This window comes from Pezoporus wallicus, unplaced genomic scaffold, assembly GCF_028554395.1.
Source record: "Pezoporus wallicus isolate ANWC-B61680 ecotype Strahan unplaced genomic scaffold, APGP_CSIRO_Pwel_v1 contig_6944, whole genome shotgun sequence".
In the NCBI taxonomy this organism is placed as follows: Eukaryota; Metazoa; Chordata; class Aves; order Psittaciformes; family Psittacidae; genus Pezoporus; species Pezoporus wallicus.
The window spans coordinates 750,983-778,663 of NW_026636656.1; the positions used below are offsets into that span (position 1 = coordinate 750,983).

Here is a 27,681-nt window from a genome sequence, read left to right on the forward strand (position 1 = left end):
CTGACTGGTTTAATTATAAAATTGAAATTTATCTCTATTTTATAGCCAAGAAATGGGTGGAGATGAGAGCCAGGAATCACATTGTGTCAATGAAAAAAGTATAATTGAGGTTGGATCTGAACTGCAAGACTGATGTAATCTCCAATTCTGCCAGTACCCTAGTAGTCCAAAGCAGGTGACCTGCTTAGAACAACATGCCTTCTGCCTTGCTAATTAGCCTAGAAGGCTAATTCTGGGATCCACTTCCAGTAAGGCAAGGACACAATATGGCTGTTCAGCTGGAGTAGCGAACTAAGACGTAACTAGGAACAACTAATTTATTTCTAGGTGTGAGTCCGAAAAGAAGGTAAGTAGTCTGTCTGGGTTCAACACTCAGGCTGGGATGAAAGGTGGGAGTAAGATCCTGACCAGCAAGATCTGATGTTGAAGATGCTGACGTAGAGCAGCATCTCCTAGGGTCAGCTGAACTAGGTTTAGGGCTGATAATTGACATGATGGTAACTGGCTCTTCTTAAATCAGAAGTTGTAGTGATTACTTGTTTAAGGCTAGCATTGGATTGTGGCTTGGAGAGATTTTGGGCAAAAAAAGGTTGGATGAACTAGAGTTCACAGTAATTAAAAGTAGTTAGGATTTCAGTCTGTATCAGCAGCATTGTTTTAGATTTGATTCCAATGTGATGTTTAATAAATATCTCTTAGAATATGTTTATGGTAAAGAGAAAGAAAAAGGCTGCTTATGTTGGAGGAGTTGGTGTTTCCAAATACCACACTCCCCCATGTCTTAGCATTCAGCCTCCTCTGTCATCATGCCATGAACAACAGTGTTACACATAACAGTAATACATTTTGGGTTTGCTCTTGCAACTATTCTGTTACTGATCTTTAACTTCCTCTGTTTCTAGTATACTGAAGAAAAGAAGCAAGTACCTTTTTTGCCAGATCAGCAGACTCTTTTCAGGTCTGAGTTCTGAGGACTGAGCTTTTCTTGTCAAGTTACCAGAAAAGGGCTTGTGCAGAGATGAGTCAGCACCTTTAAGCAGATTGCATTTGAGTGAAGTACAGGTAAAGCAAGTATAGATTGAATCCAATTATACAGCAACTGGCTTACTATCTAGTCCAGCCAAGAAACTCAGAGGCCTCAATGCCCATGCAGCTAAATTAAATCTTGCCAGATCTCATCTGTGCTTCAGGCTCTGTCCTCCAAAACAGGCTCAGTGTAGGCTTTTGGGAACGATCCCAAACTGTGCACGAACACTGTTTTGGAGAATGTTAGTTGGTGCAGGGCAACAGTGTGCCAGTACCAATAGTGTGGAGGATCATGTTCAAGTGCCCAGAAACGCTTTGACCGCTGTTAAATTTGACAACCTTAGAGTCTGAAAGACCGGAAGCCTACTTGTCTCTCAGTTTTGCTGTTTTTTCGGTAAAATATATTGACATTTGCATCTTGTTATCATCTTGTGGTGGTGTGAGAAGCTTTTTTTTTTTTTTAAGAACTTTTTATTTAGTACAAATTATGTGGGAGCACATCTGGTTACCTGCTTGGAAAAGCAGGTGAGAGGCTGAATATAGCTGCAAGTATGGAAAGCATGGAGAGAGCAGCTACCATACCTAAACATTTACACCACCAGTTTTAGTCCTCTTTAGATGGAGAATAATTTGGAGATGTGACTGTGTCACTTTGTTCCAAGTGCTCATTTCACTGTGATTACCCATCACAGTGCATCTATGTTTGTACCTCATTATACAAGAAGTACTGAAAAGCAGTCATCTTTACTGCAGTGTCATTTCCTTCCCTTCTCGCCATCGAGTGTAGCGACCATTTATAGTACCTGAGGTTTCTCATGAAGGCCGAGGCAAAAAAAAACAACACCTGGCCAAAATACTGGCCAGTAAATTGTATTCTTCTATACTGCCATTAGTTGAACGCTCTAAGTGTAGTCTGCACATCTCTGGTTTTGTCATAAACCCTAGAAGAAACTCAATTTCTAGTTTTCATTGAAATAATTTATGGAAGGGGAATATTAACATTTTTAAAAACTGGATTTTTATTAATCTACATATAAGCATTTTCATGCATCTCTTATATCTGAAGTCTACAGAGTGTATTTTAGAGTGTACTTAAGTACAGCAGTACTTTGTACCTGGCAGCCTATGGAATGATAATTTGAATGTGTTTAGGAAGCTGTTTTCAGCACAGGACATTTCATGATTTCTTTAAAGCACATGGTAATACTGACTCTCACTATACTGGAGTGATCAAAAAGAGTTTTTAAATTAGTTTTATTGGGAATTATCGTAAATATATATATGTGAAGTTTCCTTACGTTTTGCATGTACAAATTCAGTACTTAATAATTCCGCAGAATAATAAGTTAACATTTTTCCCATATGTTTTTGAGGTTTTCTGTGCCTGTCCATTTCACTTGCCTTTGTAAACTTCCGGTATCAAATTGCACAGAACAATATTTTACAATAAATTGTAAAATTAAAATTCTTCTTATGGGAAATGAATGATAGTATTAATTTACTTAATTCTAGGTGGTCTTGTCATTGTAGATGCCTAAAAACATCCGACCTGGCCTTTGGGTGCCATCTCAGAAGGGTATGGGGTTCTCTATAGTTGTGTTGAGCTATCAGCCAGCCCTGTGCTGATGGTTTAAAGCTCTGATGGCAGTAGACACACATGCATGGGCAACTGGATCACTCCTGAAGTGACCATTGTATTAGGGTCTTCTCTACAAAAGTGTACCACCAAGGCAGTGAGAAGTCATGATGCATGAGGTTTGTGATTGTTCAGCAGGTTGTCAGCAATCAGGAAAGTTGACATCAGCGTATTTTTTTTTTTGCCTTTCGCACTTTGGACCTTGACCTTTTTCTGTCCTGTTTGTCTGGTGTTCCTGTTCTTCCTCATTGTTAGAGCAGGCACCCTTGGTACATATGCTGGAGCCCATAGAGGAGCTTTCAGAAGAGGAAAAAGGTAATGGTTGGTTCAGCAAAAAGTACAGTGGCATGTGTTTCTTGGAAATAAAAAAGTAAATATTATTTGATACCTGTGGTGGTTTTCATTGTATTTCAGCATGCTTATGTGATTTGGGTGGGAACATTCCTTGTTTGTGTCAGTCTCCTATTTGCTATTGATGCTTGTAAATATTACCATTTCCTTATCCAAATTCAATGTTTTTGTGAAAGTCTGGCAAACTTTTTGAAGCAGGCATATTCCATATGTCTAGAGGCACTTGGGCTAAGCAGAGCAAAAATGTTTGATGCTGATGCTGTTGCAGTGGGTGCTCCTTCTTTTTCAAACTCTGCATAAGAGGGTGAAGAGTTCAGATAAAAGAAGGAAGTTGGTGGTGGAGTTTGAAGCTGCCTACTTTCACAAACACACCAAAAGATACTTTTGCAAGTAATCTTAAATTACACCTACCTCTAAGCAGCTACAGATCCAGCCAGAGTTGTGCAATTCCAAATGAAATGATGTAGCCCACTGTTGGCAGCTGTTCTTCTGCTTCATCTGAGGAAAACTTGGACAAGGCCACATTTACAGTGACAGAACAGAAAGCATTGATTCATCCTGCATGGTATTCTTCTCCTGAAGAAGGCTAACAGTACTTTACATGAAACACGAAATAGCTGAATAGTATAATAATCTGTACTGTGTGCAAAAATCAGTATCAGTCTTGAACCTTATAGCCAATTAGTTTAAATTTTTTAAGGGATTATGCTGTTTTGAAAGCAGAATTATTATTTGAATACATCTGTGCGTCACTGAGAGGTTTCCCTAGGGAAAATCCATTGACTCTTGAATAGTCTGAAATAAAGACTGCCCACATATTTACCATTCTTTCTGCTATTTCTCTTGCTTGCCATCATCTCTCTTGATGGATTGTCTTTGATTCTTCTGCTGCGCCTAAAGGCATGGCCTGCAGTACTAAAGAGGGAAGGAAAGAATGCAGTTTGAAAAGATAGACCCAGATTTTTTTGGTTTTGGTGACAGCTATTTGTAAGGGGGAGTGTGAAAATTCTTGACTTGGTGCATTATTTCATAGAATTATGTAGGAGCTGAGACAGTGATCCAGACTTAGGGTCCCTTTTCTTCAAAGTTGTTAGATCTAGCATTTAGGGTTTGTTTTTTAAAAAACCCAAGAATGAGGGAGAAAATAGATCCGTAACTAGTTGGCTCTGGCAAAGAGGATTTGGCTTGAGTTAATTAGCAAGAAAGAATATTTTCGTTAATAAGGATAATGCTGGATAGTCTTGTTACACATATTAGTATGTAGCAATTAGGAATTTTAAAATTATTTTACATTGATCTATTTTATTGTGAGGATTAACATCTGAAAGGAGTGGGATTTTCAGAAGGCTCCTTGAAGCATTCCATTTTAAAATGTCTCCTGTCTGGCTTTCTGGGAGTTTTTCATACTATATAATGCACCTTTTCCTGACTGGGGATTATCTGATAGATCTCTGTTTCCTCACCAACCAGCAGTTTGCCTCTTCTAGGACTCAACTTTCAAATCACTTTTCATCCCACCTCTGTCAGGGACTAAATTGCCCACACAGTTCCCAAAGCCAGGTAAGATTTCAGCTGGATTCTGTCCTCTTTAACACAGATCTGTTAGTATGGTAGCTGGACTGTTGTTCACTCTGCATTACCTATAGTTCTTTTATTTATTGGAAGCCAATCCTGCACAGTAGCCTAATATACCATTTGTGTATCTTGAGACTTTTTTGGGTCCTCTTCCTGGTGCTTATCTTTCCCTTACAGAAAAATGAAAAGTAAATGGAGCTGCTTTTTAAGCAACCATTATTTAAAAATAGAAAAAGTTGCATGTTTATTTTGAAAGAAAACATTTAAAAGTCATAATATGGGATTATTTCTTCATTTATATCTTTGTCTGTGGGCTGGCAAATGACTCTGCTGCCTTGTAAGGCATATTGGAAAGAAACAAACTCCTGCCCAAGATGTACCATTTCAGGGGGTGAAGTTGGGCGTGTGGTTTACAGCACACTTTCTTGGGATGTTGTGTATGCTTTGCCAGCTTTGCTGACCACTGCCAGACAGAAGCAGCTACCATAGTCCTGCAGATCATTGGTTCACTTGGCATAAGTGGCATTCAGTAAAATTTCATCTTCCAGAAACCCTTTATAGGCAGGTTCCAAATGGGTATGTTTTGCTTCTTTACTCCCCTGTATGACCTTATAATACTTTAGCCTAACTTAAATGTCAAGATTCTTCAATGAAAGAATCTGTCTAGATAATTCTTTATTTCTTGCATAAGAGTTTCTGTCATTACTGATGCTTAAAGCAAGGGAAGAAGATAGAAACTTCTTTGTCTGCTTTCAAGTATGTATGATGTCATAGACCTGCATAGAAGAAAACACGACACTGAACTTTGTCCTTGATTGAGTTTTGGAGAAAACCTCAGACTCAGGTTTTGTCTTTACCAAGACTTTTGAAAGTGTTACTACTTTCCGAAGATCCAGTTTCAGTAGGTGTTTCTCATTAGGGAGCATTACATTGTTTAAAGCTTTTCTTAATAAGTTTGGTATATTCTTGTTTTAATTCCTGCTAGACTTCAGCTTTGATTTGAAAGAACACTTTTAGAGAACTTAGTTATCAGAGGATGGTCTTTCATTATCAGAAGTTACCAAGTACAGTTCTAGTAGTAAAGATCTTTGTTGCTAAATATTCAGGCATATAACTTTACAGTGATTTTGTAGCAAGAAAAGTAAAGGATACTTGTGGTGGTATGAGGTGCTGAGATATAGATTCCAGGTGAGCTGACTTTTGTAAGGTAGCCCAAGATTTTAAAAGGAATACAATTCCATGGAGACCAAAAGTGCACATGTATGTCTATGGTATTTATCAAAAATGCATGCTTCAGAGCAGTTCTTAATTGTCCCATGTACTGTAGGTTTTTCAAGTGTCTCTTAAGTGCACTTTTCCATTCTTATTTTAGAAACTGAGAGAGTTGATCGTAAAACAAGTAGAAGTAACCAGTATTTATTAAATGCTTTGAAGACTGATCCTTCTTTAACTAAAAAATTACGAGTATTTTTGGAGCAAGCCTTGGAGGAGAAGCTGGAATCTTTGGGAATTAAAGCAGTAAGATTATTTTGAGTTATTTGAATCTTTGTCCCACTTTCGGTATTGTCTTTCACTCTTGTACCACAACCCTCAGCCTATAAAATCCAAAGCTGAATTTCCACGTTACAAATAAGTGTAATTCATTAACCTGAGAGGATGGCCATCAATTACAGCTGTGAAGGATATGGCAACACATGTAAGTAGTGTTATCAACTTTCATGATTTTTGTCCAAGCTTTGTAATACTTGAAGTTTGAAAGAGTGTATATGATTCTAGGATATAAATGCCAGAAATAATAGCCCCTCTGTTTACATTTTGTTTCCTTAGGGTGTCCGTGGTATCCCAAGTGATCGCTTAAATAAAATATTGCATGCTATTGAATCTGCTAGAGAATGCAAACAGAAGCAAGAGCCTGACTTTCACCGAATTCGAGAGCATCTTGAACGCCAAGTCAGCTTTAGGGCTGAAGAGAAATCATTGTCTTGTAATAGACCTGTTTCCTGTCCTCAGCTTCCTTCAGAAGGTTAAAGCGGGTTTTGGCTTTTTCATTCTCTTATGTTTTGTAACTGCTGTTTAAGGTGTTGCTTAACAACATTTCTATATAGTTGCTTTCATAAATTGTTGTATAAATATTCTGTATCATTATGACCGGCTAAACAGTTTTCTTTAAAGGGTTCTTGACATTGTGTTTAAATGCAGAAGTCTTAGCTCCTGCATTGGCAAGACACATGGTAACTCTGAACTGTTTTGAAGAAAAAAAACCTTTTTTCCTTCTTTTTTTGTAAAACTATAATCTGCAGCAGAGGCATCTTTACTTTGAGAAATTAAATATGAAAGAAACCAAACATTGTTTCTAATGATGCAATAGATAACTTCTCTTGTAGGTAAACAGAGGCACAATCAACTGGGAATTTCCTCATCTGCCACACCACGAAAACAAGTAAAACGTTCTGCAACTGCTGTCTGCCCACCCGAACAAAGACCAGCCATCACTGAGAATACCTCTACACCCAAGTAAGAGATGCTGTTCTCACAGTACTCATAGCTTACGTATCCATCCTGTGGGCTTGGGGTTTTTTGGCTGATGTAATGATTTCCTGCTAGTATTGAAAGAACTGAGCAAAGAATTCATATTACTTCTTTATAAACTTTATTCTTACTTAGTTGACTGTCAGTCTTGAAACAACTTGTCTTGTTGTTTTTAGATCCACAAAGCTTTTGGGAAATGTTGCTGCCAAGAAGACATCTAGCAACACGTATGTTTTGTTCCCTTGTATTTTTGAAGAAAACATTTTTGTTCACTGAATATTCACAAAAGCTATTATTAATTAAGCTAAAACTATAAACACTTTCTGGACCACGTATTTCATATTTAAAGTACTATTTGAGTCTGTTATTATAATCCCTGAAAGATAGCCTGTTCTGCTTTTATCAGATGTTTTCTTGGTTGTGAACTAGAGAGGGACATTCAGTAAAATCAGGCAGTATCACTTCCTTCAGTTTATTTCTCAGATGCTTTTTCTGACCCTGTTAAAAGCAGTTAAAGACTGGTGTGACCTTTTTTTTCTGTTTATTGACATTTTCTTGCTATGACCAAAATTAAGCACAGTATTTCAAATTCCACTCACTTCAGATATGTCACTTTTTTATTTCCTGCACTGAAAAAAAGATTTCCTAAATTATTTTCATCTAACACAGTCATAACAGATGTTCTGTGGTGCAGATTCCTTGACCCTTATCTTTGCTCTCCCTGCTAATCCGTTTGCTTGTCTTTGTTTGCCTAGCAAGACTTCTTATACATTGGTCTGTTACTTCATAAAAGATAGTTGCATAGATGGAAGTAGTCACATCTATGTAACAGATCATTTTATGATAAATTTCTGAGTTTACTTAGCAGTGTGGTTTTTGTGGGTTTGTTTTTTTTAATGTTTTTATGTATAGTTAAAATATTAGAGCTCTTGTTTTTTTCACTTAAGGAAAATGCATGTTATTGGAAAGGAAGGTTAAATAAATATAGATATGTGTGTGCATATATATGTGTGTGTGTATATATATATCTCAATGCAGTTGCTGAAACCCAGTAAGTCCTTGGGTTTTGTTTGTTTTGTTTTGGTGTTTTGTTTTTCGTTTTTTTTTTTTTTTGCATAGAACTCCACCATTCAGTTCAGAAGAAGAAGTAGATGAAGATGACATTAAACAGTCTTACATATCACCAGAATTGTTGCAAAAACAGTCAAAAACATCAAGCAGCAAAGTCAGTGTTCTTCAGAAGGCTTCTGGCAAAAGCAATATGGATGGGACAGAGGAAAGCGGAATTGTTGGAACTGAAACACCTGCCAAAACTTCAAAAGGTATTTTTCCCTACTTTTGTACATGCATGTCCTAAAAGCTGTGCATGATTTTCCATTTCCTGATAATATTTCTGTGTTAGAAAACTTAATGAAGGCAGACTAGTCTAGAATGTGTATATATTTGTACGCACTTTGTTTTTGCTCATGTGTTTATATTAATATAGTACTTAAAGATGTAAGTTCAAATTAGATGTGCGTCATGCTTTTTATGTAAGTGCAGAAAAAGACACAATCTTTGCCTCAGAGAGCTTTCTTTTACTTATTCCTACTTTGTGGAAGATTTCCAGGATGTTTACAGTAAAGCTCCTTCCAGGTGAATGGAAACTGTCAATATATCTTTTATGAACTTTAGGAACAGTTATTCAAAAGCTGACTGAACAAGTTGGAAAGAGTCTTTCTAACCATGGAAATAAGAACAAACCAGCTGGAGGGGTTAATGTTGCAGAGGCGTTTATAAAGAAAGAAGAGGTGAAAGAACTGAAGGTATCTCTTTTAGTAGTCATTATTATTTCATTAAATATTTGAACTATATATATATGTGTATTACTTTTTTTCATGCTGAAACTATCTTGAAACTGAATTACTTCATTCTAAAATACTGTTTTGGAGTTACAGCTAGATAGTTTCTCCAGGCAGGCCTGCACTGGTATATAGAAAAGGGCTAGCAAGTGAGCTGTGGCAAGTGACTTCTTCGTGTACACTGCTTATTACCTTATACCATGACTGTTCTGGATTGTTAACAGCTAGCACAAAGTTTGGGCACAATTGCTGTCATTTTTATCTCCTGTTCTGAGACCCCCACCTGCATTCAGTAGTGGGTCCCCCAATGTAAGAAGGATGTGGACCTGTTGGAGAGAGTCCAGAGGAGGGCCATGAAGATGCTGAGAGGGCTGGAGCACCTGTCCTATGGAGACAAGATGTGGTTGGGCTTGTTCAGTCTGGGGAAGAGAAGGCTTCAGGGAGACCCTCCAGCAGCCTTCCAGTACCTAAAGAGGACTAAAAGAAATTTGGAGAGGGATTTTTTTACAAGGGATATGAAAAGGGGTAATGGCTTTAAACTGAAAGAAGGTAGATGTAGATAAGATTTTACGAAGTTCTTCACTATGAGGGTGCTGAGACACCAGCACAGGTTGCCCAGAGGAGCTGTGGCTGCCCCATCCCTGGCAGTGTTCAAGGCCAGGCTGGACGGGGCTCTGAGCAACCTGGTCTAGTGGAAGGTGTCACTGCCTGTGGCCGGGGGGGTTGGAGCTAGGTGATCTTTAAGGCCCCTTCCAACTCAAAGCATTCTGTGATTCTTATTCTAGTAACAGAGAGACCCCTTCTTTACTTGCTTTCCTAGTATCTTGTTTTCATGGAGGAAAAAATTTATTTGCTTATCTAATAATTTAAAATATTTTTGTTTCTAGAGCTTCATCTGATATGGAAGTTTTAAATGAGGGGGGAAAACTCCATTTTTGAGTATGGCATGTGTTCACAATGCTAACACAACTTACTCTTTACCCCTCAGGCTCCTAGGGTCCTAGTCTTCCCCTCAGTTTACAGTTTTATAATTGGTAAACTACTATGATGCACATTGATCTTTGCCTGAACAGTTTTTAAAAGGAAAAATAATTACTCCAAACCAGAAGTCAACAGCAGATAATGCTTTTTATTTGACTTCTAGTAGTTGTTATTAGATTGAAATAGACAGCCAGACACTAGTTCTAGCATTCAAGAAAATATTTTCTTCACTAAATAAACAAATAATAATTACTAAGAATCCTGTTATCCATAATAAAACTGATACTTTAGGGCTTCCTGGCTGCCAGTTAAATCTGAAAATTATCACTCCTCCCAGAAACAGTGACTCTTCTATTTCAGTTTCCAGAAAGGGGCGATTGTCTTAATCAACTTTGGATGTAATTGTAGGGCAATCACGTTTAGCCTTTGTGCTTTTAGTTTTTAGTTGGTGACACCTGACTTGTCCATTGACTGTGTGGGAGCTACAAATTCCACCAGACTCGAAATTACCAGCTCAGACATGACTATTTTCAGTGTAATTTTATGTAGAAATATTACTTTCAGATTCTCTTCAATGTCAGATAATAGAAGACTGTAAAATGTTATTAGTTAAATTTAAGGGATGTTAGATTTTGTAAAGATCTATAGATGGTGAGCCACTATGTTAGTTTCACATGCTAAGAACTGTAGCAAAATAAGCTGTAAAATGTGTGTTTTAAAGTGGTCATCGTTTTCATTGATAACCTTTCTTACCATATCCCTCAAGCCCCTGAACCTCAAGGCAGGCACTGGGGGCATGAAGTCATGGAGAAGATCAGGTTTGAGACCACCAGAGGAACCTGAACCTCCATGGGACTGAAGAAGATGCTGCCCAGGGTTTTAAATTGGCTGATGTAGTCGCCAAGCCACTCTCCATGTTTGAAAAATCATGGCATTCAGGTGAAGTCCCTGACTGGAAGAAAGGGAAACAGCAAACCCATTTTTAAAAGGAGTAAAAAGGATCACTGTGGGAACCACCAGCCGCTCAGCCTCACCTCTGTGCCTGGTAAGATGATGGAACAGATCCTCCTGGAAGATATGTTGAAACACACAGAAGACTGGAAGGTGATTGAAGATGGCTGACATGCCTTCACCAAGGGCAGATTGTGCCTGGCTAATTGGTGGCCTTCTACAATGGAGTGACTGCATCAATGGATAAGGGAAGAGCTATGGATGTCATCTTCTGAACTCTGGAAGGCAGTCCCCCACAACATTGTTGCCTCTAAATTGGAGACATTGGGTTTGATGGAGGGACTGTTAGATGGCTAAGGAATTGGCTGTGTGGCCGTGTCCAAGGAATTACACTCGGTGGCTCAATGTCCAAGTAGAATGTAGTAATAAATGGTGTCCCTCAAGGTTCCATACTGGGACCAGTACTGTTCAGTATCTTTAATGACATAATGGGATTGAGTGCCCCCTCAGCAAGTTTGCAGGTGACGCCAAGCTGAGTGGTGCAGTTGATGCATTGGAGGGAAGGAATATCATCCAGAGAGGCCTTGACAGGCTTGAGGAGTGGACCAGTGTGAACCTCATAGCTTCAGTAAGGCCAAATGCAAGGTCTTGCAGCTGGGTCAGGGCAATCCCCAACATCAGTACAGACATGGGAATGAATGTATTGAGAGCAGCCCTATAGAGAGAATTTGGGGATATTGGATGAAAGATTGGACATGAGCTAGCAGCGTGCACTCCCAGTACAGAGGGTCATCAGGATTGCATAAACAGGAGTGTGGCCAGAAGGTTGAGGGAGATGATTCTCCCCCTCTATTCCCCTGTCATTGAGACCCTACCTGGAGTATTGCTTCTAGCTCTGGGGCCTGTGGACGTGGACCTGTTGGAGTGAGTCCAGATCATATATTCAGATCTATATTTATATGTTTAAATATAGATGTATAGCTCGAGTTAATTCGTCAAATTTTAGGAGGGATATTCAAAGGTGCCCAAAGACATAAGCAAAAAGTGCCACTGGAATGATGGTTTCTCCAAAAGTCTAGGGTTTTTTTATTAGCTTAAATACTAATAGCTGAAATACAGCTGCTAATGGTCATTCTCAAAACCCACAATACCATAAACCTTTATAAGGGTGGTATATTTTATAAAGGTCATGTTTCACAGAAGTTACTTCAGAAGCATTTTAGAGAAAATGAATTTTGTGCTTACCTGAAGATGTATGACCTGAGTTTACCTGCACCAGACATTGTGGTTAATGGTATTTCTTTTAGGGTAAGTCCTGGACTTAATAAAACTTCTTAGCAGTTTGGATTGGTGCTGTGTATTTACACCCTTTGAAGTGATTTCTGTTTGAAGTTGACCTTTTTTCTCTATATTTTATACTTTAAAAATCAGTTGAGACTTAGTGAATATTTGATGAAACTTCCTCCAGCATTTCTTAGTCTATGTGACTTTGACTTTCCCATTAACACACCCTCTAAATGCAGATAGTTTAAAACAGCAAGATGTTGAATCGTGGTATGTTAATAATATAGCACACTGATCAGATCTGTCAGGTTTTGAAAAAGTTTGCATTGTTAAAATAGAGTTATGTTGCAAGGTAGAGCATTACTGCAGTCTCTTCCCTTCTTTCGAGACATATGACACGTTCATATTTGTTGATTTTTCTCTACTATGTACATACCTCACATTGTTTTCTAATAGCATCTGAATCTTTCTGCTGTGCAATAGAAGCACCTTCTGCATCTTATTGTAATACTGAGAGATGCCAGTAAAACAAGGTTTTAGTTTTGTGGGAAAACATCTTTCCCCAGTTAGGCTCTCTAATAATGGCATGATTCTGTTGAACCACATCTGATTGACAAGCGGGGAAATGCTGTAGTCTTCTTTCAAAAGCTGAATGAAGATATGTAGTTTTCAGGCAGGTGAGGTAAGGCAGACCTCAGGCTTACTGCCTTCGTGTTCTTCTGTTTGACTTGACTCTCATTTTGTGAACTCACTATGCAAATCCTCCACTTCATTAAAAATATGCTTGTACATGCTGATGGTGAGTGTTAAGAGGAATACGTATTGTAACTTCAAGCACATGTGGGTTTTTAAACCTTCATTATTTCATTTTCTCTTTAAATAAATTAGTTTTAAATTGAAAAGGCTTTCATTGCAATGAGAAATTTTTCTAATGTGTATACAGAATGCTTATATAGCAAACTGACCTGCCAGCTTGCATGAAAACGTATCATGTCTTTTGGATTTTAAAATTATGGTGATAGATGTCGTAAAGGGGTGTGCCAGTGCATTTTTCTGTAGCAGTTTCACATTGCTGAGTATATGGAAGATCTCAGCACAACTTGAATAGACAGAGGAAAAATCCATGTTTTTTCTTCTCTCTGTTAGTTCACAGAAGTTGATGATGATGATTGGGATATATCATCAGTAGAAGATGACATTTTATTGATGAAAGACAACAGAGGTCAGAAGGCATTGACAGTTCAGAAAAATGAGTCAAATGCTACATCTACGGTACATGCATGGGCTGTTCCGAAGACAAATGTACCAAAGGAGGAAGGTAACACATTTGTACTTCTACATTATAAGCTTTAAGCAACTGACACACCTAGAGAAGAACTCAAGTATAGTGTATTACACATTGTAACTCAATATATGGTATTTTGTAAGAAAGGAACATGTAAGAACAACTGTGTGCTTGGTTATATGTCGTGTAAATATCATGTATGATATTTATGATACGTACTTGTATGTAAATAACACACCACAAATACACAGAGGTCCCAAGAAACTTAAGTTTGAGATTTAAAAAAAGTATAGTACCATCAGGCTTTGACCTTGTCTTAAAAATCAAGTATTGGGCTTTTTTAATCCCTTCCCAAATTTAAGAGAGGAGGGAAACATTCTCACTTAGTCTTGATAGTAATAATACTAAAATTTCAGGTTTGTTCAAGCTATCTAAGTGACCTACCAGGCTGAGATAAATATTTGAACTGCTGGTAAAGCAATAGCCTCAGTCTTCCATAGAATTTACATAGTAGTTTCTAGTGTTAACATTTCAATATATGTAAAGGTTAAAGCTGTGTCAGTTATATAAAGATTCTTCAGATTATTTTTAAAGGGAAAGTAACGTTGACACTGACTGCTTGTACTGTGCATTGTATTCTGTCAAAGAACCTGCCTTCGTGTTATCAGCACGTGTAATTTCCTCATTCGTTGAAATTCCAGACTTCCTGAAGTCCACAGGTGTTTGTTCACATGGCTTGTCATTTTATCTCATAGATAAATACAAAGTAAAAATACCCCCAAAATAGTATTAATAATTGTTAATATTGTTATGTTATTTTAACAGGCCTTCATGAAGCTGATAACACAAGCACATTAAAAAGCAGCTTAGTCACCGTAACAGATTGGAGTGATTCTTCAGATACGTAATAGCTGTGTTCCTGATGGGAGGCACTACTTTTGGATTCAGTTGGTGTTGAAAATATGGCTGAAAACATCAAGTGATTCCTATTAATTTCTCATATTGATCACAAAACGAGGAGTACTCTTTGCAGAACTCTGATGTCTTCAGTCCTGAATTTGAAACAAGAATACTCATCTACATGTTACTGGCCATGTCTGTTTGAAAATTGAGAGTTAATTCTTCTTTCTCATGAATTCAATGGTGAAAGTCTCTTTCATGTCACTGAGCTGAATATTTTGCCTCTGATGTTTACATTAAAGATTGAAACTGGTCTTGCAAGAAAGCATGTTAGCCAGTGAACAGAAGTGACTGCAGAGTATTGCTTTACAAATATTTTAAACACATATTTTCTTGTATTTTATCATAAACTTTATATAAAATGGTGAAAATTTTAAAGACAGTAATTCCATTTATTAAAATGTTAAGTTTTTACCATGGTTTACAATAAACACCAAATGGAAAGGAAAAAAAAAAGGCCTCAGCTCTAAAACTGATTATTATTGAAAGCCCCATATTGTGGGACTTTATTCTTTTTATTTATTTATTCATTAGAATTGGTTCTTAGTTTACATAAAAGCACAAGCATTAGAAAAAAAACCCCACGCCAAAACATGAAGCTAAGGTGAGGAAAGCACTGACCTGCCAGTCCGGAAGTATTTTCTTAGTTCTGTTTTGTTCATGTCGGCTGCCTCCTTAAAAAACACAATACTGTTTTGACTTTAATGAAATACAAAATAAAGTAGAAGAGGAACAACTGGCTTTGTAGTTCTGATGCATTTTAGATGGTGTCAGGTACAAAACCTTTTGTGTCATACTGTGCCATTAATAAGTAGGGCTATTAATTTTTTATATTTATACCTTTGTTCCAAAAGAACTAATGCATTGAAACCCCAAGGGTCCCTCAGTTCAAACCTCAAGGGAGACCTGAGTTTGTATGTGATTTTAAGGTCTCAGTCCAGAAGGCATTTTGTGGTTATCCATAACTTCTGATCTCATTTACTGACTCATTGTGCGAGTATTCCCTCAAAAACCATCACATGCTGATGGACAGGTAAAAAATAAAGTACTAGATGATTTTTTTAAGTGTTGTAACTAATTCAGTGCTGTTAAGTGTTGCCTGCTTTTATTTGGTCACTTTGAGGAATGTCAATGGCGGAGCAGGTGGTATTGCCTAAGGTTTTGCTTTCCTAATCCAGTGGCTTGGAGCCACTCTGGAGCAAAAGATTTCCATCCTGCCCAGCCTGAGGAAACAAAACCAACCCCCCTAGAAGTGATTTGTCACCAGCAGGAGTGAGTGCTGAGGCAGGGAGGAGCCCACTGTCACGACGCAGGTGCAGAATGTAGGAACCATCTTGGAACCTTGGCTTCCCCACCACAAAATTCCCTGTGGGCTGCAGCTTCACTCAGCCTCTGCTTGACCCACCACACACCTGAAAGCTTACGATCACACATGCATGCTTCTTCTCATGCATACATTCCTCTTAGACCATGCAAAACCCTCTCCATAACAGCTGGCCCTGACTCTTCTTAATGCCTGCTCTTGCCTCCCCAAATCCCATACTTATTTTCACTTCACTCAGTCTCTTCCTACTCCTATGGCACCACATTGATCAAGCTGCATGGTTCTCCCACCCCTGTAGCGTGATAAGGAGATAAGAGCCTCCTAATTCCCACTGACTGTGGTCGGCTGGACTGCCATTAGTATGTGCTCTGCTATCCCAATGTCACTGCTACTCAATGGTGAGATACTTTATGTGTTAACCTGCACAGAGTGTGGTTGGTTTGTCCAGTACTGAACCCAGTTCAGAAACAGATGCAGTCAAAACAATGCATGTGATGCCATTCCCATAAACAACTGACAAGCCAAATTGGTAAATACGTCATTTATTTTTATGAAGAATGCAACATCAGCTCATGATTTCCAGGTATAAATTCTACAATACCAACATCCATCGTAAAATATTATATAATAAAATTTACATCAATATGTAAAAAGCTGCAAGTTAATGTTTTAAAAAGTCATTGTCTTGGTGGTAAGTACATTGGAGTAAGGGGTGGGGGAAATCATTCTGAATGAAATGTACAAACTCATCTTTAAAACGCTCTGAATCTTCCCACAGTACACTTAAACATAAGCATTCTTGTCAAAGTGCTTCGGTGTGGTTTTGTCTGGAATGCTGTTCTGGACCTTTGTCCGAGCAGACATCACAGATGTGGCTCCGTTATATGCATACCCCCTCCTGAAAAGAGAATCAACCATTCACAGCTTATCCCACAGAGGGAAAACATCTCTGCATCCAAGTGTTACAGTAACATAAAACTAGATGAAAGGAAGAAGAATGTACTTCCAACAATGATAAATCTCAAAGGAGGGTGAAGGGGGACACCTTTCCCTGTGTAGTCTCATCCTGGTTTGACATTCTGCCTCCAGCATCTCTTTTTGCAACTCACTTTTCTATGAACACATATCCCTTGTTCACAGCTAAGTAAATTAGGGCCCAATCATGAAATATTTGGGCTGTGGCAGATCCTATGAAGTAGTTAGTCCTTGCAGCTGTGCCTCATTATTACCTTCTTCTGCTGCTGGAGGTCCTGCTGCCACCACTGCTGTCCTTCACCTCCCTCATTTTTGATCTGATGATTTGGAGTAAAGAAACTTGCCTATTCACACCTGTGAAGTGACCTGACCACTTTTCCTACGTCACTGAATATGCATTTTTTCTCAGCTGCAGTAAATTTATGATGTATATGTAAGTTCTTGTTTAATAGCTTTCTTTAATTACATTAATGATGGACAGAGCATTATCCTTAAATCCCGTTATTTTCTTACATCCACACCATCTTTTTCTGACCCTCACTACAAAGTGTTTTGGAAAAGTAATCAAACCGTATACACATAGTGGGTACAAATGTGCTAGTATTGATTTCTTTGGATAAGGACAACTTGTGTTTTACCTTGGAGAATTGCTGTTTTCAGCTATTGAGAAGCAGAATATACTGCCACCAATTATGCAGAGTGAAGCTCCAGCCCATCCAATGAACAAAGCTGCTCCTAATTCATACCTGCAGGAAGTTAATAAATGGGTTTAACAACACAGAGCATGGATTTACCAGGGTTTGGTTTTTTTCAGCATAAAAGAACTAAATTTTATTTGTTCCTGAATAGCTTTCCATTGACACATTATTCATTGCAAAATCAGCAGCTCTGCCACTCACCCACATTCTGTTCATTATTCCCCTCTTCCGTGGGTAGCAAACTCTGTCCCTGTGGTACACTTGGGTGATGCTTCTCTCCAGGGTGCCTGGCTTTTCCACGTCTCCTCCTGGATAGCTTGGCTGTGGCACTGTGTGATTCTTCAGTGCTTTTAAAGCATTTCAGGTTTGTTTCTGTTGGCTCCCAAACTGACTGGGGCTTTGCTGAGCCTGTGACTAGAGCTGCTGCTGCCAACAGCTCTCCTTAACTCTTCCCTCTGGCTTGTAGGATCTCTCCCCCTCCCTATCCACACTCACCCTGCTTAAAACTTGAGTGTTTCGTACATATACAGAATATGCATATGCAACATATATACACACACGTGATACATGCACATGCACATACAGATGTAGCTGATATATGCATATACAGATACATACATACATGCACACATATGCAGGTGTACATCTGTGCACACGCCAGCATCTCTTGCTTATCTAGTCCCTGCGGCTGGGTTCTGTCTCCTCTCTGAGCTGTTGGGCTCAGCTCCACGTCACCAATGGGCATGCCCTCTGCTCCAGGGCAGCCACAAAGTGTTTGCAGCCAGAAACAGCTCACTTTGAGATTGAGAGGAGATGGTGGCGCTTTAGGAGCATTATCACGCAAGGGTGAGTCCACGTTTCTAAAGTAACAGTAGGAAATGAAGGAAAAGAAGGGCATGGGGAAGAGACTCTTTCCTCATCTTTGCTCAGCACCCACAGCCTGATCTCTGGAGCTTCAAGACAAGCAGCAAACCATGTCTGTCACTTGTCTGGTCTATTCCCCGGCTCTTTGCCAGAGGTACAGCTCTTTAAAACACTTTCAGGATGACCTGCATTAGAGGACAGGCCCAACAGTCTCTTACTCCTCACTGTTAGGACAGATCGTGTGCCTCTCGCTCCTTCTTCTCTGCTCCAGTTCCTCCTTGAGGAAACCTTTATCTCTTCCTGACTCCTGGCATCCTGCACTGAAAACACAGGCCCCTGTCCCTGATTCAGCCACAGTTACTGGTCAGGTGCCTGCGCGGTTCAGGCCTTTGTTAGTAAGTCTGTTTATTTAGTGTAAGCTCTGGTGAGGTAGCCGAATGAAACCCTCCACTTGACAGCCTCCCTGTACAACCGAATGACTGTTCACAGTGCAGCTGCATGCTTTTCAGCTAGTTCTGAACACTTCCATGTGAAGAGACCCTAATTTCACATGAGCCAAAATACGTAACTGAAAGCACCTGTAAGCTGTTCTACAAAACTTGTGCCTTTACAAAGGTGACACCGCAGCAACACTCAGAAATTGCCTGTGAGCAGACACCCAGAAAATGATCTAGCAAATTCTGTAACAGGTTACACGAGGGTGAACACTGGCTGGAGAAGAAACAGATCACTTTTCCATGTTTCCTGAGAGTCTAACCAAAGGTTAAGCACAGACTTTAAAAAAACCAAAAAGGCACACAGGATAAAAAGCCACACTTGGGATACCAATCCTGGATGCTATGAATATCCAGGTTCAAGTCATTGCTGACTCAGGGACTTACTGCCAACAAGAGACGGAGACACTGGAGCTCAGAGGTAGGATACTGATGAGGGCTTGCTCCTGACTCTTCATGGCCCTGCTAATGCTCTAACCTCTAGGCTTCTTCATTTTCTGTCCACATCATCTAACCAGAGTTTTTATTTATCACCCCTTGCTAAAAAAAGGATCAGATTTCCCCAAACATTTTCAATACCCAGTGTGGGTGGGACGTAGGCACCCAACCCCCAGATTAAACCATAGCTCAGTCGCCTTGCACCCTAGGAAACTCTGCACCCGGCTTCTTCTGACTTGGTAATCTGACAAACGTGTACAGCTTTTATTCTAACTATTCTCACCTTTCTGACCATGGTTTTCACAAGACTTGATCAGATTTCTGTCTGCTCAGGGACTGGGGGTTCTCTGATTAGAAACGGGTATCTACGTCAGAGCTCCTCACCTAGGATCCCGTTATAGTCAACATGCAAGAAATTAATACACACAAAGTTCGCTTCTAGAACACCCCAAGGCACCTATTTTAACAAGCTGTAAAGGCAGATCAAAGTGACTAACACCAATGTGAGGTAAGCCTCAGGCTAGGGACCCCTCAAACCCCACAGGTACTGCCAGAGCACCCCTAAAGTACATGGACCAGGGTTAGACTCCCCACGAAAGTCAGTGCAGACCACTGCAGAGCTGGAGAACATATCTGGACTAAGATTCAGTAAGGCTGTTGCTGTAACAACTTGCTTGCCAAGACCATTTGCCTAGAAACTGTGAAACACAAGATCATTTCCACATTTCCACCTAACAACACTGAACAGTTGGCCCAAGGCTAACATAGGAGAGGCTGAGGAGACAAACTGCCATCTCCCCTCCTGAAGCTCTTCAGTTGCACAGAAAAGAAATCAAGGTTACATTGGGTTTAATTGGGTAGAGAAGGGTTACCTGGCTGTTGCCTAAGCGTTGGGAAAGAAGACGGGGTGTCCTGCCTTTGTTCTTAAGATTGTTTCTACTTTGTAAGCAACGTTTGTTACTATATATATATATATATATATGTGTGTGTGTTATATATAGTTGTTACTTTATATATATAGCTATTGTTACAACATGGATAAACAGGTTGCATATACAAACCCTTCTCAGGTGGTTGCCGCATGGCTAGATTAATGGGTTGCAGAGGTGGCCTGATTGGTCTTTCTTCCACATCTTTAAACAGATGAACAACTTTCTGATTTACCCTGGTGCTTATGAGGAAGACTTAAAATTTTCACCTGTGTATCAATCTGAGTACGTGTTGTGGTTCAGGAAGAAAATAACTCTATCCCAGCTGAAATCAGGACATTACGGTCCCCTGGATTTTACCCAATCCATCTTTTCAGCATTTAAGAAGCCAACCCTAACCTCCCATCAAAATCCAGTATGTAAAAAAAACCCTTATCGTATGAAAAACCCCAACAGAATCAGCACAACTACCTGAGGGAAATGCACACTTTGAATGTCCGATTCTTATTCTTGCAATAAGAAAAAAATCCTTGGAAAATAAAAACTAGATTTAAATGTAACACTTTTAAATGTAATAGGTTTAAATGTGGAGAGAGGGCCTGTGTGAACTGTGCACAATCCATTCCAAGACAAGCAAGATGAAGGGAAATGATTCTCCATAAAAGAGAATGGGAAGTTAGTCAGATAATTTGGATGAACTAAACCCATTTATTAGTACGAATGATCATGCTTATGGAGTTCAAACTGTGGCAAGGGACAAAGAGGAAAAAGTCTAGAGAGGAGGGGGTTTTTAACTGGAAGTAGTAGAGTGACAAAATAGTTTCCTAAGAGAAACTGTGGGATGCAACGTGAACAAAACAGCAAGAGATGCATAGATTTTCCCTATTAGAGGTGTCTGAAGAAAAACTAAATCCACTTTGGCTGCAAGCACCAAGGTATCCCGTGCCGCAAAGCCAGCACGGGATACCTTGGCACAGGATGCCTCCAAGTGTGTTATTACGTATGGTCAAGCAATTCCTTTGAACCTGTCTTAAACTGGCAATGCAAAAGATTGCATCGGGATACAAAATCCAGCCTAAGGTTTTTTTCTAAGTAAGGTGGGGTTTAGGCTGTCCTTTTGGTACCTGTCATTCCTCAGTTAGGTACACCATTTAAACCAGGAGTCTATTGGGGAACAACTATAGGCAGGTGTCTGATTCCTCCTGCACCCATATGGAGGCAGGGTGCCTCTTCCAAATGCAGAAGGCTGGAGGGAAATTCTGACAGCCGAGATGATGCTAAACACCTTGTGTCACTTTGTTTATCCACTAACAGTATCTCAAGCTTGTCCTTAACACTGCCAGAATAACTTCAGGAGGGAAATGTGCAGTAAAAGGTGAAAGGCTGAAACCCTCTCAGTGAAGAGCCAATGCCAAATCTTCACAATGTACAGTGAAGCAAATTAAATGCTTCCACAATGCATATCAGTTGGCAGATGGCAGTGAAATACATTACTCCAACATATTTTACACTGATTGAGAGAGGAAGATGCTGAATGCCACCATTAGCTTCATTCAACACAAGGCCATTGCATGAGCTCCACACACCATGCAGAACTCAAATTACAGCTTCTGGCTTTCCTCTCTGCCTTTATCTTTGCAGTCATGATTACGTGTGCCCACAGCTGAGCTATGCTGGTTGTCCAGGGAAAAAAGGAATTCCTGCAGAGGATGTTTTGCCACCTTTATTTCACTATTTCCCATTCCCTCGCAGTAAAAATCTACTTCCGGGTTTGCTTGCTCTTTTGCAGCAAAAGAGTGTAGGAATACAGTGTAGGAAAGGGACTTCTGGCAACAACCACGGCATTTTTCACTAGGGAACAGTAAGCCTGATGAATAATTAACTTTGGGCTATATAGACAGATCCGTTTTCTTCACAGTACCTCACAACCTTGTTTCTTTTGGAGGCCTTTTGATCCTGTCCTTACTGTACCAAACAAGCAGAAACTGTATTAGAATTATGGAGGAAACTAATATGAATTCATTTTCAAGATGGGACAGCCCTACTGCTGCAGGTGCCAGCCTACCGCAAATATGGATCCAGTTAATGCTATTTATTCAGACCATTTTCTTCCTATCAAGGAGAAACAGAAAATGCCCAGGGTTCCTTACTGAGCCCTTACTTGGGTCTCAGAGAAATGTATACCCAATGCTTGAAATATCCTGAAATCACCACCAAAAACACTTTGCAATTCTTGCCTTTAAAGATCACAGAATCATGGAATGGTTTGGGTTGGGAGGGACCTCAAAGACCACCCAGTTCCAACCCCCTGTCATGGGCAGGGACACCTTCCACTAGACCAAGTTGCTCAAAGCCCCATTTAAAGATAAATCTACATTATGTAAGAAGCCAAAATAGTAAAGTCTTTGATGCTGTAATTCACAGCCAGTGTTTTCAGACCTGGTAGTGAACACGTGATCCAAAATCCAAGCACTGGTTTGTGAATTGCTGCCTATGTAGGTCCTAAGAACTTGCACAACCTTAAATGGAGTCTTTAGGGATGCTCTTTATTTCTGGTATGGATCCTGTTGTGCATATAAGATCATGGATTACAACAAGATTTATGATCCAAATTTCAGTCACCTGGATTTGAACATCTGTCAGTGAAAAGTCCACACAGCCTGCAGAAACCTCTCTTCAAGAGGAGTCAGGACTGCGCAGTGCTCAACACCTTTATGGAAACCACCTCTCGAAAGCTTGAGGAAATAATTTTCTTCCTCTTGTATTGAATGATGCACCCAATGAGTGCCTGTCTTGTGCAATCCTTTTGCTGCACGTCTGACAAAACCACAAGCTTCACTTCTGATTAACCCACTCTGCTCTGCAGTAAGCAGGGCAGAACCCTGCTAAGCTCCAATGAGCCTGGGCACAAAGATGACAGAGCAATAAATCACCCTACCGGCAGGTTAAATTATTAAATCTCAGCACATGGATACTCCAGTTGGAAAACGTGATCAAGTAAAACTGCAGCCCACTCTCCTCCTCCGCCATAAAGGAGAAGCACACGCTCTGTCTAAAAGGGCTCTGGTGCACAGTACGAAACTTAAGGTCTACATCTTTGAAAGATTTATGGGTATAGGAAAGTACTTACTTTTGTGCAACAAAAGAAGGATCAAAGAACTCAGACGTAATCCTGTTTGCATACAGGGAACAACTAGTCATAGAGCACAACCCTGAAAAGCATAAGACAAACCATTCAGTGGAGCCAGCAGAAGAGCTTTGGGCCTGACCCTGAAGCCAATGAAGTCATGGAGAATTGTGCCCGGATTTCTGCGGAAAAGAAGCAGCTCTGATATGACTTCAAATACATAAACTTAGAGACATAAAGTATATTTACCAGAGAGTATGAAAATCAGTCCGGCTAAACAAGCTATTTTTGCTTTAGTCTGATCAGAGCCTCCAACTTTAGTGCACTTCATCCCAACCAGTCCAAAAATGGCACCGAAGAAGCCCAGGCACACGGCGGAGATCATCAGTCCTCTGCAGGCTTGGATGTAACCTGCAGTGAGAAAGAGTAAGGCTAATGTGAGAACTGGGACCACAATGGGTTTCACTGTAGCTCCTCTCCCTCCGTGCAGTGATAGGCACTCTTCACTATTGCAAATCCAGTCAGACCTTGGCTGGACTGATGTCAACTTGCCATTCATTGAATGTATTCTTCAAAGTGACGTGTGCCCTTCACATGGCATCATCACCTGAGCCCAGTTTATAAGAGACACACTATGGTATACAGGGCTGCGAAAAAATAATCCCATTGTATAGTATCTGCAAGAGGTTGTACCCAAGAGGTTTTGAAGAGCAGCTCCACATGGTCTGTGCAATAGCTGTCACAGGTTCCAGAGCTACTCTGTGTGCATAAAATAAGTCAGTCTTCTTGTGTGTATGCTGCAAATGTAATACAACAAGCAGCAGGTTGGCAGCAGTGACACTGGCTGGGGTCCTGGGCCTGCCTGTACATGCCACTGATTTGGAGTGGATTCACCAAGAAGGCCCGCATTCTGCAAGAAAATCACATGCTTGCTCAGCTTCACAGACGGCAGTAGACCCTTGAGATAAAACAAACCACTGTCATATGTAAGCCTGGACAAATGGCTTTTGGCTGGCTTTAGCTACATACAGCTTTGCTGTGCTGGCTGACACTGCCCTGAGCTGGCAGAGCCTTTCAGCAGGACAATGGGCTGCTTGGCCTCTTCTCTCTTCCAAGAATATCTTGTAATTGAAAGACTGTGATAATCTCATATCACTGTTTACAGGGTGGAATGCTGCAATCTTACACAGCTGAATAACCATCACAAGATGTTTTTCTTTATAACCTGTTGTTACATCTCATTTAAAATGAAAATGTACTTCCACTATTGGGGCATTCATCGTTTTCGCTTTGATCTCCAGTCAGTGAAAATGTTGAGAGCTAAACCACGTTTCCATTGCCTATTACAGCAAATTTTACATAATAACAAGAGATCACCATCCCTCATGCATAAAAGTCTTTCATTTATAGGAAATAAATATATAAAGGCAGGAAATAGAGGACACCTAATAAAAATAGAAGGCAGCAGATTCCAAACGAAAAGCGTGTTTGTTCATATAACAAAGTTGTGGAACTCCTTTCCATACGGTATGTGGATGCTAAAGGTTTACAGAGATTCAGAAAGAGACTGCATACATTCATTAAAGAGAAATCTGTGTCTGGCTGGCAGGCCCTTGCGCTGCAGGTGGCTACCACTGCTGCCTGGCTGCCTTCTGCTCTCCTTAGTGCCAGCCACTTTAGCCGCTGCTGGAGGCCAATGGGCTCCAGGATGACCACTCTGTGTTCGAAGAGTGTTCAACATGCACACGCACCCACCCTTAATTCCCAGCTTTGTGCAACACGCAGCACACAAGAAGCAATTTGTGGCACATAACACCCTGTTTCACCATTCCTACTGAATTCAAGTGCTGTGCTGCACACAACTTACTGGCATATATCTACCTCTGTTGGCATACATAGACTATCTTCCATTTGCAACATGTTTTTGTAGCCCATCTGTTATAGAAACACAATGGTCCATGACTGTAACTGTCATACGACTCGCATGTTGGAACGTAAGAGACAGAGTCATTTGTGCCAGACTCAAGCCTGAAGAAAGCAGTTCTGCTTTGTTAATTTTTTGCTGTAGGCATGGAAAAATTGGCTTTTACTACTTTTGGTGGTGTGTGATGTATTTCCTGTAGCACAAAGGTAAAGCAGGAGAGGAAGACTGGCAAAGAAGCTATTATTTTTGACAGGTCCAATTTATTGACACTGTTAGCAGCTAATTGACACATTAAAGTGCTGAACCATGAACACATTTACCCGGAGGTCCTGTAAACTTTTATTTATGCCCAAACCTCCTAGGAGAAACAGTAAATATTCACCCCAAACAAAATAACCAGCATATGCTGGGAACCACAGGGCTGAAATTTAGCAGTTCCTGAAGGTCAGTACACGGTTTTACAATAGGTAGAGGGTAGTGAGACAGCAAGAAATAATTAACTCACTCACCCAGAAATCATTTTCAATTATAAACAGCGTGAGCTGGAGGCCTGCTCAGTTCTGCTGAATGAATAACCTTCCTCACTAAATATTTCACCAAATTGGGCAGGGCAGCTGCAGCGGGCACATGTTTCAGTTCACCACAGCAATCACCCAACTGGCACATGTTTTTAGAACAAAATGTATGGAAAAGTTAGATCACAATCTACACCAGTAACATGGAAGAGCAGAAGACCCTGTCAGTCCCACTAAGTTGATTGGAGCATTAGGAAGCATCAAAGGGTATAATCAACCTTTTCACCAAATCCGGCTTCCTGTTTCATGGACCTGAAGTTAAAACTATGTATAGCATTTGGCTGTAAGAGTAACTAAACTTCTTCTTTGCCTCCTGGAAAGCAAGAACATTACACTGCTTACTAAGGCTTATCATTCAGAGAAATGTAAAGGGGAGCTGCCTATTTCTTCACATTCCTCCACTCAAGACCAAAGACCATCCCCCTTCCAAATGTCTATTGTCTGTATTTATGCCAGCTCCTGCAGGAAGTTTGTTCTATATGTACTGACCACCCAAATGAAGCTCCCAAGCAACAAACCCCCATGTGTTTCAAGCAGACAAGCAAACATGCATTACTCATAAAGTCATGTTTAGCAGCATTCCAAGAGAAACCAATTTCAAGGCTTTTTTTTTTTTTAAAACAAATGTGTTTTGTCTTGCATTAAAATTAATCTTTCTAGAACTTCATCTTTCTTGCCTCGCTGCTCTCATGCTTGCCTCTCATGCTCACAAAGAGTTAGGAGGAATTCATATATCCATATCATATAACACTCAGAAATAAATAAATAAATATATATATATATATATATATATATGCGCCACGCTCTGGGGACTGTCACTTTCACAGTAAATGCCTCTGGTGGCATCTTGAAGTCTGCATCATATGAAATATAAGAGGTTGCCTTACAGATAAAGCACAGATTCCTTCCAGAAGTACACACCTATTGCTTTTGTATGTTCTCCTAAGCTCTAATACCCTCTTTTAGCTCATAAATACATTTTTGTTCTTGCAAAAGGTCATTGGATCCATTGCTGGAGACATGGAAACTGGTACGTCCTCATTTGCAGAGGTGATTTCATCACTAAGTTTCCACCCATGCCCAGTAGCACACAAAAGTAAACCTGAAGTGTTTTTGAGTCCCACAGACAGCAAGAACATTTTTGCTTGCACACAGAATGTGGGGCTGGCTCCTTAACAAGGGCTGGCCAAATTGATTATGTATGCATAAAGGTGGAAGGGCATCACATTCAATTTTCTCTGGTGGCCACTCTCGTGGTGGCCACTCTTGTGGTGGCCTGAGAGCCACTGAGGCAGCCCCAACACAATACCACCCTCAGCAACCTGGGGACCACAGCCCAAGACCAGTTTGTGATGCAAACTAAAACAAGGGTAATGGGGAACCATCTCTGGATCACTCTGACCTGAATTATGACACTGCTCCTGAAGAAAGAAGGACTTCTTCTGCATCCCATGGGAGAGCCTCAGCCACTGGCATAGTGAGAGCCTGATTTCTTACCTGCCGTTTTGCCTCTGATCCTCTGGCAGACCTGAGCAGTCTCTCTGGACAAGAAGTCCAGCAAAACTCAGAGGTTTCAGATTTGACAAAAAAACATTTCCATAGAAGAGGAATCACTCTGTGAGGCAAATCCTCTCCAGATCCATGAGGAAAGAATGGAGCAGAACCACCTTTCCCTGGGGCAGCAAAAGTATTTCTAGTAATTTCCCAGTCCTGCCCTACCATTTGGAGGAGAGCTACATGTCATTGCTATATATATCTCTACAGGGTTATTGCTTCCGCTCACAAACATTTGAGGGAAAATGGAAAGTCAGATCTGATCTGCCTTTTTTTATGTCTTCTGAGTCCCCCATCTGGGGATGGAATGAAGAATCATAGATTCATAAAATAGTTTGGGTTGCAAGGGACCTTCAGAGG

General features: G+C 40.2%; 2 protein-coding genes across 3 annotated transcripts in view; one reads left to right on the plus strand and one right to left on the minus strand.

Annotated features, from left to right (window-relative positions):
* Positions 1–15,165, plus strand: part of DZIP1 (DAZ interacting zinc finger protein 1) — a 41,829-nt gene extending 26,664 nt beyond the window's left edge. The window contains exons 13-21 of the mRNA XM_057401121.1: positions 2,918–2,977; positions 5,961–6,106; positions 6,416–6,611; positions 6,973–7,102; positions 7,294–7,344; positions 8,237–8,439; positions 8,792–8,922; positions 13,321–13,492; positions 14,285–15,165. Coding sequence (XP_057257104.1) covers positions 2,918–2,977; positions 5,961–6,106; positions 6,416–6,611; positions 6,973–7,102; positions 7,294–7,344; positions 8,237–8,439; positions 8,792–8,922; positions 13,321–13,492; positions 14,285–14,367 — 1,172 coding nt within the window. The 3' untranslated portion in view covers positions 14,368–15,165. The remainder of the gene's footprint in view (positions 1–2,917; positions 2,978–5,960; positions 6,107–6,415; positions 6,612–6,972; positions 7,103–7,293; positions 7,345–8,236; positions 8,440–8,791; positions 8,923–13,320; positions 13,493–14,284) is intronic.
* Positions 15,166–16,268: 1,103 nt separating this feature from the next.
* Positions 16,269–27,681, minus strand: part of CLDN10 (claudin 10) — a 56,116-nt gene continuing 44,703 nt past the window's right edge. For both annotated transcript variants that reach the window (XM_057401145.1, XM_057401144.1), the window contains exons 2-5: positions 23,518–23,679; positions 23,272–23,353; positions 17,357–17,464; positions 16,269–16,641 (exon numbers count right to left, since the gene is read on the minus strand). In XM_057401145.1, the coding sequence (XP_057257128.1) occupies positions 16,527–16,641; positions 17,357–17,464; positions 23,272–23,353; positions 23,518–23,679 (467 nt within the window). In that variant the 3' untranslated portion in view covers positions 16,269–16,526. The remainder of the gene's footprint in view (positions 16,642–17,356; positions 17,465–23,271; positions 23,354–23,517; positions 23,680–27,681) is intronic.